Raw genomic sequence first — 18593 nt, 5'->3', positions numbered from 1 at the left:
TCTTGGGTATGTTATCAAACCGGGAGGAGTGGAAATGGATCCCAAGAAAGAGGTTACAGTGGCGGAATGGCCAACTCCCAAATCGGTCAAGGACGTCCAATCATTTCTAGGTTTTGTCAATTTCTACAGGCGCTTTATCGGAAACTTCGCACATATTGCCAAGCCTCTACATGACCTTACACGAAAGGGGATAGTATTCTCCTGGGATGAACCATGCGAAGCAGCTTTCCGAGAACTTAAAAAGAAAGTTGGGTCAGGGCCCGTTTTACGTCATTTTGACCCCAATTTGCCCTGCGTAGTGGAGACCGACGCTTCCGACTACGCACTTGGAGCAATTCTTTCACAAAGGGAGAATGACGTACTTCGACCTGTCGCTTTTGCCTCAAGGAGCATGATTCCAGCAGAACTTAACTACCCGGTTTCAGAAAAGGAACTCTTAGCAATTGTGTATGCCTTTAAAGAATGGCGACAATACCTAGAAGGAACTCAAATACCTGTCATAGTTTACACAGACCATCAAAGCTTACAGGTTTTCTTAACCACCAAACAACTTACTCGAAGACAAGCAAGGTGGTATGAATTCCTCTCAGAGTTTAACTTCACTATCCATTACAGACCCGGAAAGCAGTCTACCAAACCAGACGCTTTGTCCCGCCGGGCGGACTACAGACCGTCGGATAGTAAACAGTCCTCATTGTCTTCCGAACTCAACCCCTTCAATAACCAACAACTCCTCTCCAGTGAGCAATTATTATCAGCCATGGACCGGGAACCGAAGAAGACTATTCGCGTTGATGAGGAAGAGGATCGGGAAGAGATATTGAAGAAAGAGCATGGCTCTAAGCATGCCGGACACACAGGTTGGAGGCCGACATACAAGCGAATCATTCGCTACTGGTGGTGGCCGGGGATGAAGGAGGACATTCGGAAATATTGTCAGGAATGCGAAGTGTGTCAACGTACAAAAGCAAGACGACAAGCCCCCGCCGGTTTACTCGTTCCACTCGACGTTCCCGGAGCCCCCTGGTCGGAAATCACTTGCGACTTTATCGGCCCCCTCCCACGCTCAAAGAATTTCAACGCCATATTGGTGGTAGTAGACCGTCTAACAAAGATGGCAGTCTTCATACCTACAGTTACCACACTATCGGCAGAAGATTTCGCAGAACTATTTATTGAAAAGATCTATACCAGATTCGGGATCCCTGACTCGATTGTCTTGGACCGCGGTAGCATATTTGTGTCCAGGTTTTGTAAAACCTTAACTACATTATTGGGAACAGATTTGAGGTATTCAACCGCCTATCACCCCCAAACCGACGGCCAAACAGAGAGAATCAATCAATGGCTTGCACAATACCTTCGCGTATACGTCAATACGGAACAAGACAATTGGAGTTCGCTTTTACATTCTGCAGAACTCTGCTACAACACGAACTACCATAGCTCAATCCAGATGTCCCCTCTTTCTGCTTACTCAGGGAGGGAATACCGAACCGACATGATGCAGCCAATTTTCGACAAGGCCACCGACTTACCCTCTCCACCAGCGATCGCACGTGTTAGTGCCCTAGGAAGATTACAGGAAAGGCTCAAAGAAAATCTTCGGAAAGCTCAGAAATCATATAAACACCAGTACGACAAAGGGAGAAGGATAGCTAGTTTTGAGAAGGGGGAGAAGGTTTGGATAGACAGCAGGAACCTCAGAACCTTGAGGCCCATGAAGAAATTGGATAACAAATACATCGGTCCCTTCAAGGTTCTAAAGAAAATCAACGACAATGCTTATAAAATTGATTTACCCCCACATATGATCGCGAATGGTATCCATTCGGTTTTCAATGTGAAGCTATTATCAAAAGTCCATGGGGAAATTCAGAATCCACAACCAGCAATGGTCGCATTACGAGAAGAACCCCAGGATTCTGAGAAGGACACTTACGAAATCGATAAGGTCCTTGCAAAAAGAACAATTAGAGTCTCCGGAAAAGGAAAGAAGGAGGTTCAATTGAAAATCAAATGGGTTGGCTACCCAGTAGAAGAAGCTACTTGGCAACCCATGGATTCGATTAGTGATAATCCCAAAGTCAGGGAATACTTGAAGCTTTGGGAATGCGGAGAGCCGTTGCCGATGATGTGAACGAGGATTTTGTTCCCATTCTTCCGGCAAAGAGACAAAGAAAACCGACCGAACGGTCGCAGTTTTCGGAAACCTATTAGGTTTCCGGAAACACCTAGAATCAAACATACTTCGACAAGACAAGAAAAGGGATCACATGTTTCACAAAATCTTTTAGATTCATTATACACACACCCCGCCAATCCAACAGACTATTCGGGGGACTCCCATTGTACTAGCCCATCGTCATCTGTGTGGGGAGAATCCTCACGGGCCTTTCCCTTTCTTGTCTTGGCCTTCTTTGCCCTGGGAGTAGACAAAGTCCCTGCGGGCAAGGGGGAAACGGTTCTCTTGGCGGTCGGTCGGGGAGGCTCAAGTTGCCACGATCCGACGGCGATATCGTCATCTAGATAATACGACGACCACTCTCCGAAAGCACGACCGGGAACTCGTTTATCTTCACTCTGGATTTTTGCTCCGTCAACGGCCTACTTTGTTAGCGGAAAGCCCATCCCGGAAATATAATAGCCTACTAGAGCTACTTTTTCCACCATACCATACGCAATATCCACATGTTCAAAATTGCGATTCGCCGGCTGATGTAGATGATGCCCTGCTTCGGCCAAATGGGCCAAAGCCGAATCGAGAGGGGGAAAGAGAGCAGAGAATTGCGCCATCGAGAGTTTCAGCTGGGACCGAGGTCCAACGCGGGAGTCCACACATAGATTACAGGTGCCCCTATCAATGATGCACCAAAAGCAACTTTCCGCTCAGCGACTACCCCTCACCGAGAATGTGTAATGGACTTACTGGCCGGCGATCCTCACTTTACGAGAACCCGAGAACCGTACAATCGGGACTAGGCAGTGCCACTTGTTCATTTTCGAGGACCACCTACGCTTTCGCTCCTTCAGCATGTCCGAACAATTCGAGCATGGTTTAGCCAATCTACCGATGATTTCGCCTTTTGTTTTCAACAGGTCTATAATCGGTTTGACTTTCTCCTTGGTTGACGCGGCTTTCAAATTGGACCACGCTTCGAGGTACTTTAGAAACCCCTACCCCATTTAGCGTTTTGGAAAGGGGCTTGAGAAGAAGCTTACCTGGGCGGTTGGACTTTCTGTGGTAATTGGAACGATTTCGACATCGTTATACGCGTTCTGATGACCCCCTTCTTTCGGAACAATAACCTCGCCATCCTCAATGTAAGGAGCCCCAACGGAATCCGAAAGCCCCCTCCCCGCAGCTCGCGCCAATGGAGTTCGGTAGGCGACCTTTGACCCCGAAATTGGATCAGCCTCCGCGGGATGTCGCACGGGCACGCCGGCAAACGGGGTCCTGGCATCGGGATTGTTCTCACCCCGCAGAGGACTGCGATCAGGAGCATTCTCATTCTCGGAAGCCCCTTGTCGTAAATCATTTGGCCCCAAAACCTACCACCGAAAAGAATATCGTCAGCCATGAAATATCGCTCTTAGGAAAGTTCTCACAGGAGCACGAGGAGGAAACAGGGGACGACGATCGTCACTGCCGGTGTCAGACATGGTAAATCACGAGATAAAGAGTCTAGATGAGGTTCGCAGCAAAAATTCAAGGATGTTAGCAAAAGAAAGTGATGAGGTAAAAGGAAGAAGAAGAGAAGAGGATACTGGAAAGTGGATCTCGAGATCAGACAGTGTGATATTGAATTACACGTCATAATCTAGGGCGTTGGCTCAATCACAACATGCGCCCTCACTACCATCATTACTGTCCTCACTACCATCATCTCCGATAAAAAGTGCCACATGCCACTTTCGATTACATGCCACTTTCGATTTAGTAGAATTTTGTTTTTCTACAAGACTAGACGACGTTGAGATGACGTCTACCGAAGGGGGAGAGTAATGTCAGGATTACGGGTACCTATAGACGGGTTCCTCAAGAGTCGTACGCAGAAGTCGTACACCACCTACCCGTTCCCGTCCCCGTCTCACTAATCCCGCTATGGCGTCCTCCGTTCTCCTGCCTACCTAATCGTTACTTCTTTACCATGCTATACGTTTTCTTCATCTCCGTGTCCCTCTGTCACAATCGTCGTTTCTTCTCCTCTTCTGACCGACGGTCGACAAACCTCGGCTAACTACGTCGCAGTGGGGCGTCGATGTCTCACTAGGACAGGGTACTCGTAGGGGAACTACGGCTAACTATGCCGTAGTAATAGGTCGAGTGGTAAGTGATAAGGTGATCGTCGAATAACTGCGGCTAACCTCGCCGTAGTACGTCGAACTGCTCGGTGGTAGCTCTCCTTAACTCGGTGGTTGTAGCTACTGAATATATCGCTCGCTACTGACAACAATCAAGGATCGCTGAAGAAGTTCAGCGACCTGTAACCTATCTATACTACTCCTCACTTCTCATAGAACGTCCCTCAACTCCTGCACTGCCTCACGCTCAGCCCTCTTCGCTCAACCTCGCCGTACCTCGCCATATCCCCGAGATCCTACTCTACTCACTTCGACTAACTTCGCCTAACTTCCCCTGCTCTGCTACCCCTCGGTTCCCTTCCCCTAACTTCGCCGTAGTTCTCCGCTAGGCGGGGTTGTCGTGACAAATAATACCCTCTTGGTTCTCGTAACTTCGCCGTAGTCCGTCTCAGTGGTTCGAGTGGAGGTTGGTGATGAGGAAAGGAGGGTCGGTGATGGCGGTTGTCAGGGATGTTACGACGTAGTTCGTGACACCCTCATCTATCTCCGTCTTCCTTCGCTCTTACACCGCATATCGCTTTCCACATTTACTCCGTAGATTCGGTATCACTCCGCTCCCTTTTTAGTATATAGAAACACCCCTTTTTCGTAGATGTCTTGTCGAATGTATTTTCTCGTCACTTAGCAAATCTTTTGCCACTTGATCTCATCGACTTATAGTCTCTTCGATCCACTACATCACTTGACTATAAACTACATCACTAGGTTTGTTCCCTACGAGGCCCTATAGCCATAGCTCATAGACGCAGACTATTTTCAACGTCTGGTCCTGACAAGATGATAGGGTTGTGGTCGCGGATGGCTTGCCAGTCGGTAGAGGTAGGTGAGGAGCCGGAAGGTGAAGGGATTGGGGAAGAACACAGTATGTCCACATAGGTTGTGATGGGAGTAGATTGCATCTAGTAACACATTGCAGGTAATATGTATACGATGAGATGGTTTACGAGTACCATAGCCGAGGGTCCGGTGAGACGCACGGAACGGAGTGTATGCGTTGAGGTACGGTGTTACGTAATGATGATCATCGAAGCACGTCATCTTTCCAGATAGATTCCATTTCCCGACTTTTTTTTTCTTCTCAAACTTCTACGATATCTTTTGTTTTTTTCTTGTTTTTACACTCGGTACATATAACAGCAACTTCTCGTCACTGTACCCACACCCACTCACCCACCCACACCCACACGATCATGGCGTCGAGGTCTATACCGTCCCTCGTCAGACACGCATCCACCTCGGCCGTGACAAAGCCTAAAGTGTTGGTCATCGGTGGAGGTATGTCCCGTCTCCCCACGGTAAGTTGTACTGCCTTCGCTGACACCCCATGCAGGTACTGGTGGTCTGTCTGTAGCGAATCAGAGCTTCAAAGCGGAAGGGCAAAGTCTGTCACCTGGCGATGTGACCATCGTGGATGTGAGTCTCTTCTCAAGTACAATCGGCCATCAACAGCAGCCTATGCTGACGCCCAGAGTAACAAATATCACGACTATCAACCTGGCTGGACAGTCGTCGGTTCTGGCTTGGCTCAGAAAACATCATTCCGTCGATCTCTCTCCGCTCTCCTCCCGGCTCATATCGGTCACATCGATCAACAAGCGACGGCATTCGAGCCGACTGCTAATCGAGTCGTCTTGGCAGATGGGAGTAAAGTGGAGTATGATTATCTCGTCGTCGCTGCTGGTCTGGCCATCAGTGAGTGCATCTCCTCCCGTGGACCATTTGAACCTGTTTGCTCACCTGAAGATTACGATAAGATCAAGAACCTCACCGAAGCTCTTAAGGACCCTCTCACCAGCAAAATCAGCACTATATATTCATACGAAACGGTGGACAAGACTTGGGAGTTGATCAAATCGTTTGACGGGAAAGGAGAAGCTGTATTCACACAACCTTTTGGACCTGTGAAATGTGCCGGTGGTGAGTTCACAGGTTTCCTTCCTTGTGTCATCACTTCCACCCTTTGCAACCGACTGTATGGGTCCACATTCAGACCCCAACAATATACTAGGAAAGACAGCTCATTCCAGCTCCTCAAAAAATCGCCTACATGGCAGACGCTTATTGGAAAACGACCCCCTCAGTCCCACATTCCAGATTCATAACCGGTATGCCTACCATGTTTGCCGTCCCCCACTATTCCAAAATCCTCGATCGATTGAGGCAAGAGAAAGGCATCGCAGCAGAATTCAACACAAACCTCGTTGAAGTCCGACCGGAAAGTAAAACCGCAGTTTTCGAAATCTTGGCAGGGGAGAAAAAGGGTGAAAAGGTGGAGAAGGAATTCGGTATGCTTCATGTCGTCCCTCCGATGGGACCGTTGGGATGGATAAAGAAAAGTCCATTGGCCGATTCGGTTGGTTGGGTTGATGTGGATCAAGGGAGTTTGCAACATAAGAAGTATCCCAACGTGTTTTCGTTAGGAGACGCTAGTTCTTTACCTACTTCCAAGGTGGGTGTTGTTTTATTGGAAACTTTTTTCCTCATCTCGCCATATCTTTGAATCTTCTTTCTTCTCTGATCACATCTTGAGTTCTCTTGGAAGCTACCTCGTCCGTCTGTTGCCTTACAAACAATGTTGGATGGACAGGTGCACCATCGTGCCCATGATATCTCAGTTACGTGGGTTCTATATCAAGACGAGCTTTGCCTCGCTGGAGCGGTTCATGACGGTCGGCCCTTTTGAGTATGAGCAACTGCTAAACTTGCAGACCGCAGCAGCCATCACGGCCCAAGCTCCCGTCCTCACACACAACCTCGTAACACTGATGAAAACCGGTCAAGTTGGTAAGGCTATATACGATGGGTACACCTCTTGTCCATTATTCATATCCCGTGGAGAATTATTATTGGCAGAGTTCAAATATGGTTTAGAGAGGAAAGAGACTTTTGGAAGGTTTATCGATCAGAGTGTTCCTAATCGGTAAGTTCTTCCATATTTTCATCCTTCTCACCTTTTCACCTTTTCACCTTTTAACACCTTTGTCCTATCATGTCTCTTGCATCCCCTCATTCAGTTTATCTACGTTACAAGTGTTAACCCCCAGCGCGTTTTATCACCTCACAAAAGATATAATCCCACATTTCTATTTTTCCCGAATGACAAAAGGAGAATGGTATGGTCCTAGAGGATTGTTTCCCCCTCAGTTCTCATAATCTTTTGTGTTTATTTCCCACGTTATCATTTAGAAAAAATACAAACATCTTGATATTACAAAATCGACACTTCCTATCCGATCCAAATCTATAGAATATTCAAAGATTGTACTTTGTCTTTCTGTCATTTTTAACTTGTCACCTGTCACTTGTCACTTGTCTGTCACCTGTCAGTGTCACCTCTGTAGTGTCAGAAATCACTTCTTGCTATGCATGTCTTTTCTTTGACAAATATGATACATGATCATTTCTATACATTTCCAACTATGGTCTGATGTCGTCTAAGAAGTACCTTTACGAACATTACGAACAGGTGGAGTACCCGATCTACTCTTCTCCCCTGGGTTAGACCAAGAAGTAGGTGATAAAGGTGGGAAATCCCCATCTACCATCGCACCCTGCCCTCTCTCCTGTCCGTGCCCTTTATGATGTGTTGAGTTTTGTACTTCATTGTGTGTTTGATGGTGGGACACATTCGGACCGTATACCTTCGCCGTACGATCGTGCACATTCCCCTGTGATCGATCCATATGAGCTCCATGAGAAGTGGTCAGACTCGATTGACTGGATTGAGAAAGATGAGAATGACTGGGTAAAATGGGAGAATGTCCTTTCATCTGGGTGGGTTTCACCATCGGAGTAGTGCTAGCAGTTCTGGTGGATATGGGTGATGATTTGGAAATGGTTGGGGAAGATGTGATTCCCACGAGTGAAGAAGTAGGACTGAGAACTGCTCTAGTGACTATGCTGGCTAGACTGGGTGGTACTGGACCGGGAACGTTTTGAGTGTTTGAGAGTGAAAGAGAAGTGTGAGAAGGATAAGAGGGGAGTGACAGCGATCCATGAGCTGCGTGAGGAGACGGTGTCGAATGAGAATGATGAGGATGTGATGATAGAGGTGGGAAATTAGGTGTGGATAGGATTGTAGGTGAAGATTTCTGACTGTTGACCAGCTGTTGTTGTTGTTGTTGCTGCTGTTGCTGCTGTTCAACCACAGAAGGAGGAGGTCGGAAGGTCGGTTGAGGAGTAGGATGTACAACGTCTTTTTTCAACAAATTCGAAGAACTTCCACTAGGAAGATATATACGATGTTGAAGTTGTAATGGCATCAAAGTGGTATGATGTTGTTGTTCGTAATTCGTCCCAGGTTGAAAGGGAGGGGCAGTGACATTCACTCCTGTACCCGGTGTTGTCCTACCGTGTGTATGAGTTGAAGAAGTGAGTGAGTTGGAAGTTGATGTGTTGGATGTTTGTCCTGGTGCGACGGATGTGGTTCTGAAAGAACCGATGGACGTCGGCGATGGTTGAGAGGGATAGATAGTGTTTGAAAAAGTAGGACTGAGTTGATTCGTTGGCGTTCCTCCTGAACCCACTCCCACTCCCACTCCCGGTCCAACGTTTGATCTTTGTATCGCAGCTGCACTGGTCGCAGATGCAGAGAGATGTCGAATGGGATGTATCACACCTCGAGGTTGAACATGTAAATTTGACATTGAAGAATGTGTTGTTAAACTTCGATTTGATTGAAGTGTATATTCAGCAGTAGGGACGTTTGTATACTCTTCCCATCTAGGCCAATAGGCTTGTATCCTCCTCTGTCGATCTTCTTCAATCTTACGTTCCACCTCTTCCCTTTGACGTTCAATCTCATCGGTTTTCTTCTCCAACTCTACACTTTCCAACTCTTTCTTCTCCTTTTTCGCTTTCAACTTTTCCACCCTCCCTACGACCTCTTGTAACCTTTTGTCCTCCTCGGCTCTGGCTTTTCGATCACTCTCTCTTACTGACTCTTCATGTATCCTCACAGTTTCCCATTGTTTTCTCACCTCGGCTAGATCAAGTTCCGCAGAAGAAAGTCTTTCCTTTAACTGCGTCATTCCACTTTCAACCATCTGAGATTCTTTCTCCGCAGTCTCAGCACCAGCCCATCCTTGTTTGACCTGTTCTTGTAGAGCCAAAACCTTTTGCTTCGAACGCATGTCCAATGCGGAAGCTTTTTCGATAGCACGACGAATGGTATCAACTTCCATCCTTAGAGCGGCATCGGCTCTTTGGTTAGCTCGACGAGCTTCTTTCAATGACACGTGGAGATGTTCTTTCTCAGCGTGAGCAGCCGCGAGAGCCTGACGGAGATGTGCCACTTGAGCGTCGACGGGGCTGAGGACAGGAATTGGGGTTGAGACTTCGGGTGGGGAAGGTGAATCGGTGGCCAAGAAATTGGGGATGGTATGCAGAGGTGCTGGAGTCGGTGTATGAGGCTGGGTGGATGGAGTGTTGAGTGAGTTGGACCTAGATCGAGTATTGGATCTTGACCGAAGGGAATTTGCTCTAGAACGGGAGTTAGATGTGAGATGTAGAGGGTTGGATAATGGTGAGGGAGGGATTACTACAGTGTTTGACACTGCTGTCAATGAGCGGTGTACTACTTCTTAGACATACTCCATGAACCAACCTACCTTGAGTATCCTCTGATTCCATCCCGACAACTCTCAACTCTATCTCATACTCTTTGCCAGGTGTCAAACCATAGACAACGACGATAGCTCTATCTTTATCTCTATCGTTTCCCTGTCGAATACCGGTACCCCTTCTTTTCCTTCTCTCCTCCCCTCCATCACCCGGTCGAGCACCACTGACCACAAACCTCGCTCTTCTAGGTCGACGACGATGTACACCACTGCCACCCAAACCTTCTTCCATCCCTTCCCCATGTTCATTCCTTTGACCCACCCATTCTCCTTCTTCCCACTCTTCCTCTTGCCCTTGATGTTCATCATGATCCTCTTCATCTTCCGAATCACCGACGTGAGCGACGATCCGACTCCAAGGTTGTCCGTTGACGGCTACCACGACACCATGTGACAACAAGTCTTTGAATGATTCTCCATGTAAGACATCTGTAGGCCATGATCCTGGCACAGGTTGGGGAAGATGATATGAGTCATCGTCGTCGTTCTCGACCGCGGTGTCTGGGTCTGACTCTCCGGGAAGGAGGGGGAAGGGTCGACGACGCCGTCGTTTCTTCTTACCCTGGGGGTTGACGGGAGGTGGAGGAGGAGGAGCGAGAGTGAGGGATAGTGTGAGTGCCAGAGGGGTGAGCTCTAGCAGTGATAGTGATAGTGGACGAGTGGACGGGGATATAGTATGCCATAGCATAATGCTAAGGTAGTGGTGGTAGTGGTTGTAGTAGAGTAGGCTACGATAGTGGGCGAGGTGGTGAACCACGTGAGTGCCACGCTGCGGGGTCCCACCCACCGTCACCCCCGTCTCGGAGTTTCTCGGTAATATACATATGAGTTGTGGTGGCAGTACAATCAACCCCCGTCAGTTATATAAGTAGTTAGTCACCCTTCTTCCCCATCATCACTTGTTCCCCAAACTGAACTTATTTCTCTCCCCCACCTCTTCCTCCCCAAACTTGCCCATCACGTCTTCCCTTGCCCATCACGTCTTCCCTTCCCCACCACCTCTTCCCTTCCCCATCATACTTTGTCTCCCGTCATGGCTCATCCGTCTTGTCAAGTTGCCTCCACTCCCTCTGACCGTTCTCGCGACCATCTCATTCTTACCCCCCCTGAAACCCCCCCCACGTCCAGCACTCGCACCTTTTCGTCCTTCCTACAATCTTACAGTCTTGACTTTGACAAGATTTGTGATAGACTGAACGATGGTGATGTTTTTTATGCTCTCATGCGCAATCCGGATCGCCCCGAGGAGTGGTACAATATCTCTTTCTGCACCGCTTTGATGGGTTGTTTTCGGCTTGCTCGCCATCTGGTTGGATTCGAGGACTGGTGGCTCCACACAAACGTCAATTTGGGTCGGTATGCGTCTAGGGGAGCAGTCTCCTACCAGGTCACTCCGCTTCAGGTCAACATTCGTACTCTCCGTTTTGCGTCGGGGGATCTCAAGGGTACGTCCACATCCACTGATATCATCTACTCCGTCACTTGTCACTGAGTTGCGCTGATGCACATCAGGTAGATCGACTGCCGGCTCTCAGAAGCCGAAAGGCGAGTCTTTGACTATCTCCCCTATGCAGACGCTGACTCCAAAGCCAAAACCGCAGCTGCCAGTCTCTGTGTTCCGGCCAAAGGAGACGATGAAGAGACCTTGAGCGGCCCTTCGTCTACCTCGAATGGCATTCTCAAGCCAGACTTCGTCCTGGGCGTGCGGGCGGACCAGAACATCGCAGCGGTAGCCATGACCGGCGAACACAAGACCGACCCCACTGACCGGGTGAGTGAAAGATAACGCTGTCATCGATTGCCACCAGAGACAGAAAGGGGCTGACGCTCAGCCGGTAGGTCTCATCAGGTCCGGCCTGGCACAGGCCCTGATTCAAGTCTTGAGCTCCTTCACTGCATTCGGGACGTACCTCGCATATTTCTCCATCAACATCTCTTTCGTTCGGGTTCTCGTCCTTGACGAACAGGTCATCGTCATGGAAGCGTCTTCTTGTGTCCGGTCGCATTTTCTGTCCTCTTCCCCGGAGGGAGCTTCCGGCCCTCACGATAACGTCCAACGGAGCGAGAGTTGTGTGGATGTTTCCGTCAGCAATATTCCCATTATCAGCACCGAGCAGCTCTTCTCCGCGCCCAACGATATCGTCAAGCGGATCGTCCCCCACCGCTTCTGTGCGGAGGAAGCGCCGTATGATATCAATCGGGAAGGTCTGTACGCCTTCTTCCGGATGTTCAGACTAGGAGCAGACATCCTTTTACAACATGATCTTTCATGTCCGCGCATCGATTTCGACGCTTCCTCGCGTGATCGGGTCCTGGTACGATTGTCCGGGGTGATGGGAGTACGTCCCCATTATACCGACTTGGCGCAGTTCTGGAACAAGAGGGGAGGCATCAAGCGGTACTTGACGGCTCATAGGGAGGCTCGCGCGGCAGATCAGGCCACGTCTGTAGAGGAGACATTGGCGACCATGATGCAAGCGGCAAATCTGGGCCCTCCTCGAGGCGCAGATCTCGGGTCTGGACCAGGTCGAGGCGAGAGTTCATCCAAGCCGTCCAACCCACACTGCGGTACTACGGGAGCAGAGTCATTGGCGTTGGAAGGGAAGGGACCAGCGGAGGAAGCGCCGACAGGGGCAGATGTAGGAGAGAGTCTGTCGGACAAAGTAATAGTGCCAGAGTTGTGGGACGGCCAAGCCATTTCTGAAGAGAGCGAGCTGAGCGCTTTGTCCGTTAGGCGTTTACTCGTTGTCTCGGGGAAGGATGAAGCCGTGCCAAGCTTGGGTGAGTTACGTTTGGCCCTCGGCCGCTTGTGAAATGCCGTTCGGTGTCGCTGACGGATGATGCAGGGCTACCGAATCCTCACGAAGAAACAGTGGATGCAGTCAGTTTGACTCCTACGCTTATCCCGTCTGGCACGCCGAGTGAGTGTCGGTCTCGTTACAATCTGGAGAGCCGCTGACTGGACAGAGACTCTCTCTTCCCTCTGGAGCACTGATACCGAAGCTTTATTCCAATCGTTGTACCGCGCCAACGTGACACTCGTCCTCGTCGACCCTTCTACCATGGACGAACTACTCGACGTAGCAAAACCTCGGGCAGTATCGTTGTCTGGCAAATGACCGAATCCTCACCCTAGTAAAAGTTGGTCGTGGGAGAGAATGCCAGGAGCATCTGGTATGAACGCGCCTCTCAGATGGTGATAATCAGTACCTTCAGTGACTGATCGGATGCAAACATGTTAGATAGTGATGATCAGTACTCAAATCACACGTCACGTAAGGACCCCGAAACTCTTGTAGACGCCTCTTCATAGCTTTAGATGCAACTCTCATCCCCAACAGATTAACAGTCGGAGTAGCATTCTCCTCTCACACATAGATACACTGAGAGTTCAGCAATCCACACTTGACATATACCTAGCAACACGGCCCCTGTAGGGTTCCCCCTTGGCCACGATTATCAACACATCGGAACCGCTGGATATTGGACGGAACCGTTAGATATTGGTCGGAACGCTGGAAACGTCAGAAACGCTGGAAAATCACGGAACGCTGGAATTCAGACATACACGGGTTTATCGAGACGACCGTGAGTAGAAAGTGGACGCTTGGAAGCCTCAACAACACACATCCCTTCGATAAAATCCTCCTCTGATCCACCCATCAATTATTCCGTCACATCCCTTCTGTCTCACTTCATCTATTCATCGTAACATACACATAAAGAGTCATCACGCATCCCATTCCTAGTCAACCCTCGCTAGGGCCATTTCTTGGGCACTTTCCGGCTGTGAGTCTCAACACCTTCGAGTCTCTACACCCTCAAGTGTCCATCAAAGCACAAGCCTCTTGCCACGTCATCACATTCCTTTACCGTACATCACTCATTGCTCCACGTCCTGTCTTTGACAGAGTAAATTTGGTAACACTCTTGACACTGACTGCAAAGCCTACCAGCTGCGTAGGTTCCGGGACATCTGCTCGACTCTCCATACCACATTCCTCTGCGCACAAGCACGTTTAAACACCTCTGCAGCGCCTCCATCCGCCAAAGCAAGTTTGAACACCTCTGCGGCAAGACATGTCTCGCACAAGCACGTTTAAAGAATCACCTCTGCAGCGACAAAACCCCTCTCGCACACGCACGTTCAAATAATCACCTCTGCAGCGACATTGCACGATGTCAAATAACGACGACCTCTCTGCTCTTTCCAAGTTGATCCCGACTTGAACAGGGACAGAAACCTTTGTTCGTTGGTGCCGAGGTGTACATAACTACCTCTCTGATAAAGGTGCTCAAGGTCATCTCAGCGGCCTTGAGCCCGAGCCTTTCAGACGACTTGTAAATCCGGCAGTGCCGACAGATCATTCCGTTGTCTTTCCCCCGAATACCATTGCAGGGGAGGCTCCCCCAGACGCCACAAATTCGACAACAGCTGTAGCTTTGACAGCTACTCAACGTACCACCTGGCTAGATTGGGCCAACAAAGAGCGTAAAGCTCGTTCAACACTCATTTTCACAATCTCTCCGGGACTAGCCACCCAAGTCGAGGACCTCTGGTCAGCCCAAGAAATCTGGGCGCGTATTACTGCGCAGCATCAAGTTAAAACGACAGAGAGGCGTAATGATCTCAATCAACGTATTTCCCTCCTTCGTCTAGTTGAAAATGCCAACGTCGACACCATGCACGCTCACCTCGAGACCTTTAGTGAGTTAGTGTCACAAGGATGCTTCTTCGTTAACTTCTTACGACCGACGGCCAATGACTTCGTGGGTTTCGACCTTTACCAACTTCGTTGTTCGAGATATGAAATAGGTGACAATAACTTCTGGGTGTAATAACTTCGTACTTTACTAACTTCTATCACTAAGACAACAACCAGAGATCGTCAAAGATCTCTGGGAACTTCGGCCCTTAAGTACTTCGTCCTTCCCTAACTTCTTCAACGCAGAACTTTGTTCAACCCGAAGTCCCGAGCTTCGTACCTCGCGAACTTCGTCCCCGACGAAGTTCGTGCCTCCCTAACTTCATATCTCGCTAACTTCGCATCTCCCTAACTTTGTATCTCCCTGACTTCCTACATGACTAACTTCGCCCTCGACGAAGTTAGCCTCCTAATACCTTCGTGGGTGATGAAGTTCATGAGAACTGGATCGTTGATGGCGAACTGATGTCCAAAGGAACCTTGTTGATGGGGAAAGATGCGGCACCGCGTGACAGTTAGTAGCCGAGGCTCTTGGTGCAGGTGCCCATATAGATGATGGTGATCGTTCCGAAAGATTTCTTCTTGTCACGGAGTACGTCGTAACATCCCTGACAACCGCCATCACCGACCCTCCTTTCACCATCACCAACCTCCACTCGAACCACTGAGACGGACTACGGCGAAGTTACGAGAACCAAGGGGGTATTATTTGTCACGATAACCCCGCCTAGCGGACAACTACAGGGAAGTTAGGGGAAGGGAACCGAGGGAGAGCAGAGCAGAGGAAGTTAGGAGAAGTTAGTCGAAGTGAGTGGAGTAGGACATCCGGGATATGGCGAGGTACGGCGAAGTTGAACGAAGAGGACTGAGCGTGAGGCAGTGCAGGAGTTGAGGGACGTTCTATGAGAAGAGAGGAGTAGTATAGATAGTTTACAGATCGCTGAACTTCTTCAGTGATCCTTGATTGTTGTCAGTAGTGAAAGACAGATAGAGATAGTGTTACGGAGTAACAACGAATCGAGAGGACTCTATCGAGTTCGACGGATTAGGACAGAGGAAAGCGGGAGTTGGAGGCAGTGCTGCAGTAGGTAGGGACGGGGTTTCCCCTTTCGAGATTTCCCCACTGGGTTTGCTCAAAGCGGTTTTTCACCTGTCCGAGTATGTACGTAGACGCTTGCAGCAGGAAGGAGACGAGGACAAGGATAGCCGTAGACAGTATATAGTACAATCAGCAAAGTACCAACTTTGCTGATTCTTCAATATCATTCTTTGGCTACATCGATTGCAGAGGAGACACGATCCATTAGCACCAGAGCCCCTAGATTTCCACGAGACATCCATCGAGTTCGACCCAACCTGCGACCTAGTCGTCGTGTTTCCAGTACCGTTACAGATAGCTATATACAAATCGAGATACATCGCCATCAGTAGAACAAGACCCCAGTTAGAGTAACTATGCCGAAGTACGCCGTGGTTACAATCCTTTCGACGTCTGCGCCCTCCTGGTTGGGTGAGACATTGACTTAGAAGCGCCAAGTTAGCCCAGGTTTGTCGACCGTCGGTCAGTTGGAAGGTAGTTGTTCGACGGCCGTGACACTTCTCTCTCTTGGTTGCAACTTTGCTCCACTTCGTCAACAGTGGGACCTCTGACCAGACACACAGAAAAGCTGGAACCATCTCGTAACCGCGTACCACAGTATTGCCGACACCCGCCGTCTTGAGCAAGAAATGGAGAACCATACTCAACAAGCCATCAGTGCTGTTCTCGTAAATAAAGATGCTATCAAGAAGGATAAGGGGAGATCAGGTAGTAGGGTAGGAAAAGGTAGAGGTAATGGTGCTGGTAGTGAACATGGAGGTAACAAGGAGAAGGAGAAGGGACAAGGAAAGACGAGGAAAGAAGGAAAACATGGGAAGGACGAGAGTGACAGTGAAGAAGACGAAGAGTGTGATTGGTGTGGTAAATACGGACATAGTGTGGAAGACTGTCGCATTAAGAAACGCTGAGATCTATCCAAGAGTCAATTACAGGAAGCCATTAAAGAATACCGATCAAAACACCAAGTCAATGTCATGAGAGACGAGTCGCCAGAACCCATAGTCTTTGGTAATCTTTCTTCGCTCCTATGAAAGCAACTTAGTACGGATTAAGGGGAGTGTTAGATAGTGATAATCAGTACCTAAATCACACATCACGTAAGGACCCCGAAACTCTTGTAGACGCCTCTTCATAGCTTTAGATGCAACTCTCATCCCCACCACAAACCCCACTCTGCGGAGCCCCACGTTGATTTAAACTCTATCAACAAGCTCCATCCCATCCTCATCACTGCAGTTCTTCTCTTGTTTGTCACCGTCAAATCCTCGCCACTCGTCAACAGTCATGTCGCTACTCGGTCAAATCACACATTGGATTGTCTACCAGACCAAGTTTCTCTCGCCGCTCACTCTTCCCCTCCCCTCGCCCCTCTTCCGACCCGTCGGCCCTCTCGCCAATATCATCAACCACATCACCTCGACGCCGGTGCATGAAACATACTTTCCCTTTCTCCGTTTTGGTGTCATCCATGCTGCTCGAGTCACCACCGTCTTCTCCGCTCTCAAGCAAGCGTCATCAACGGGACCAAGTGCGGGAGGGCTTCAGGATCTGATCGCATATCTCACTTTGGCTTGTGAGTTCATATACCTGTCACACTTATCACCAATGTATTAAGTTACTGCATTCCTTCCATCACCCTCACTGGTTCGAAACAACCTCGCTGACAACCAGGGGGAGGAGGTACCACCATCTCCCTTCTTCTCTCAGAACCTCCCTCCTGGCTACTCTCCCCCGCCCCTTGGATCATTTACGTCCCCATATATCTCCTCCTCGTCCCTACCGGTCTCTCTCAGTACATTGTCATCACATGTCCTCCTCTCATCTTGTCACTCGTTGGGGCATACATCGACGGTCTTACACGTGGCACGACAATCTCTTCTTTACCTCCCGCCCTCCCCTCTGAAGTGACACTATGGACTCAAGTCCTCCTCTCTGGCATCGCCATCGTCTCCGGAGGTTTCATCTTTCAACTCCTCGGCATGCACAAACGTACATGGCAACTCACCACTCCTTCGATTCTCCTCGGAGGGATATGGGCGACGTTGGAATTGTGGGGCGGGATGTTAGTTGGGTTGACGTATGCCGCTCTCATGCGGACACACGAAGACGTAGCATGGTTGGGGGACCTTTTCTCGCTGGCACTACCTCGAGAATTGCAGAGTGGATTCAAAGCGGAGGGCAAGTTGGGAAGCGTGGTGGATCACGATACTGCACGTGCACTCTGCGTACTGCTTTTCGGATCTTTGTTGGCTTTACGTGTCGTCGTCACCACTTTCCTTTACTCGTCAAAGTCACACGAGAGGGCGAAAATTGTCGCTCACTCGGCCAAGACGAAGAAAGAACCAGTGGTGGAGATTGAGACGCGTAAAAGGGATTTGCTGGAGTCAACCATGCTTGAGGGAAGTGTCGAAGGAGAGAAAGCAGAGGTGATCAAGAGTCCTAATTCTCGAGGATCAACATCGGGGTCGAAAAGTCGCGCAAGGACACCGAGGAAGAGTCCCAGGTTGAGATAGACCTCTGTGATGGGAGAATGTTCAACATTGTTGGGAGAGGGTCTTATTCGGTGTCATCTCCGCGTAATCTGTACTAATCAAAGTCATCTGGATCGGGAAAATGGGGTTTCCGGTGTCATAATGGAGGTACAATGGATAGATGGCGTGTGTTTATCACTGAGCGGGTACTTTACTCTCCGACTGCTTCGTCACTGACACCACGTGGATTGGTAAGCTGATTTCTCACGTTTCGACGTTACGCAAGGACATGCCGTGTTGCCCTCGAGGACGAGCCAAGAGATCATCGAGA

General features: G+C 49.2%; 5 protein-coding genes across 5 annotated transcripts; 3 read left to right on the top strand and 2 right to left on the bottom strand.

Moving 5' to 3' along the window:
* Positions 1-2331: 2331 nt before the first annotated feature.
* TREMEDRAFT_66388 (uncharacterized protein) lies at positions 2332-3663 on the bottom strand (the record flags this gene model as incomplete). Its single annotated transcript, XM_007008438.1, has 5 exons — positions 2332-2607; positions 2653-2857; positions 2930-3177; positions 3223-3552; positions 3610-3663. 5 exons carry the CDS (start codon positions 3661-3663, stop codon positions 2332-2334), a joined length of 1113 nt encoding a protein of 370 aa, XP_007008500.1.
* A 1892-nt stretch (positions 3664-5555) lies between these two features.
* On the top strand, positions 5556-7518 carry TREMEDRAFT_70514 (uncharacterized protein; the record flags this gene model as incomplete). Its single annotated transcript, XM_007008437.1, has 7 exons — positions 5556-5660; positions 5725-5778; positions 5835-6057; positions 6109-6282; positions 6393-6814; positions 7074-7285; positions 7410-7518. The coding sequence occupies 7 exons, from the start codon at positions 5556-5558 to the stop codon at positions 7516-7518; spliced, it is 1299 nt and encodes a 432-aa protein (XP_007008499.1).
* A 226-nt stretch (positions 7519-7744) lies between these two features.
* On the bottom strand, positions 7745-10674 carry TREMEDRAFT_74973 (uncharacterized protein; the record flags this gene model as incomplete). Its single annotated transcript, XM_007008436.1, has 2 exons — positions 7745-9922; positions 9975-10674. The coding sequence occupies 2 exons, from the start codon at positions 10672-10674 to the stop codon at positions 7800-7802; spliced, it is 2823 nt and encodes a 940-aa protein (XP_007008498.1). The 3' UTR covers positions 7745-7799.
* Positions 10675-11272: 598 nt separating this feature from the next.
* Positions 11273-16699, top strand: TREMEDRAFT_74972 (uncharacterized protein; the record flags this gene model as incomplete). The annotated part of the gene is made up of 15 exons (XM_007008435.1): positions 11273-11431; positions 11499-11531; positions 11576-11757; positions 11819-12767; positions 12833-12907; positions 12954-13089; positions 13407-13574; positions 14022-14083; positions 14227-14694; positions 15168-15206; positions 15437-15499; positions 15715-15854; positions 15981-16119; positions 16157-16202; positions 16360-16699. The coding sequence occupies exons 3-15, from the start codon at positions 11722-11724 to the stop codon at positions 16697-16699; spliced, it is 2661 nt and encodes an 886-aa protein (XP_007008497.1). The 5' UTR covers positions 11273-11431; positions 11499-11531; positions 11576-11721.
* Positions 16700-17075: 376 nt separating this feature from the next.
* TREMEDRAFT_66384 (uncharacterized protein) lies at positions 17076-18304 on the top strand (the record flags this gene model as incomplete). The annotated part of the gene is made up of 2 exons (XM_007008434.1): positions 17076-17364; positions 17463-18304. 2 exons carry the CDS (start codon positions 17076-17078, stop codon positions 18302-18304), a joined length of 1131 nt encoding a protein of 376 aa, XP_007008496.1.
* Between the last annotated feature and the right edge of the window lie 289 nt (positions 18305-18593).

This window comes from Tremella mesenterica (genome assembly GCF_000271645.1).
Source record: "Tremella mesenterica DSM 1558 unplaced genomic scaffold TREMEscaffold_21, whole genome shotgun sequence".
NCBI classification, from domain to species: domain Eukaryota; kingdom Fungi; phylum Basidiomycota; class Tremellomycetes; order Tremellales; family Tremellaceae; genus Tremella; species Tremella mesenterica.
This window is presented reverse-complemented; position numbering and strand designations above follow the sequence as displayed.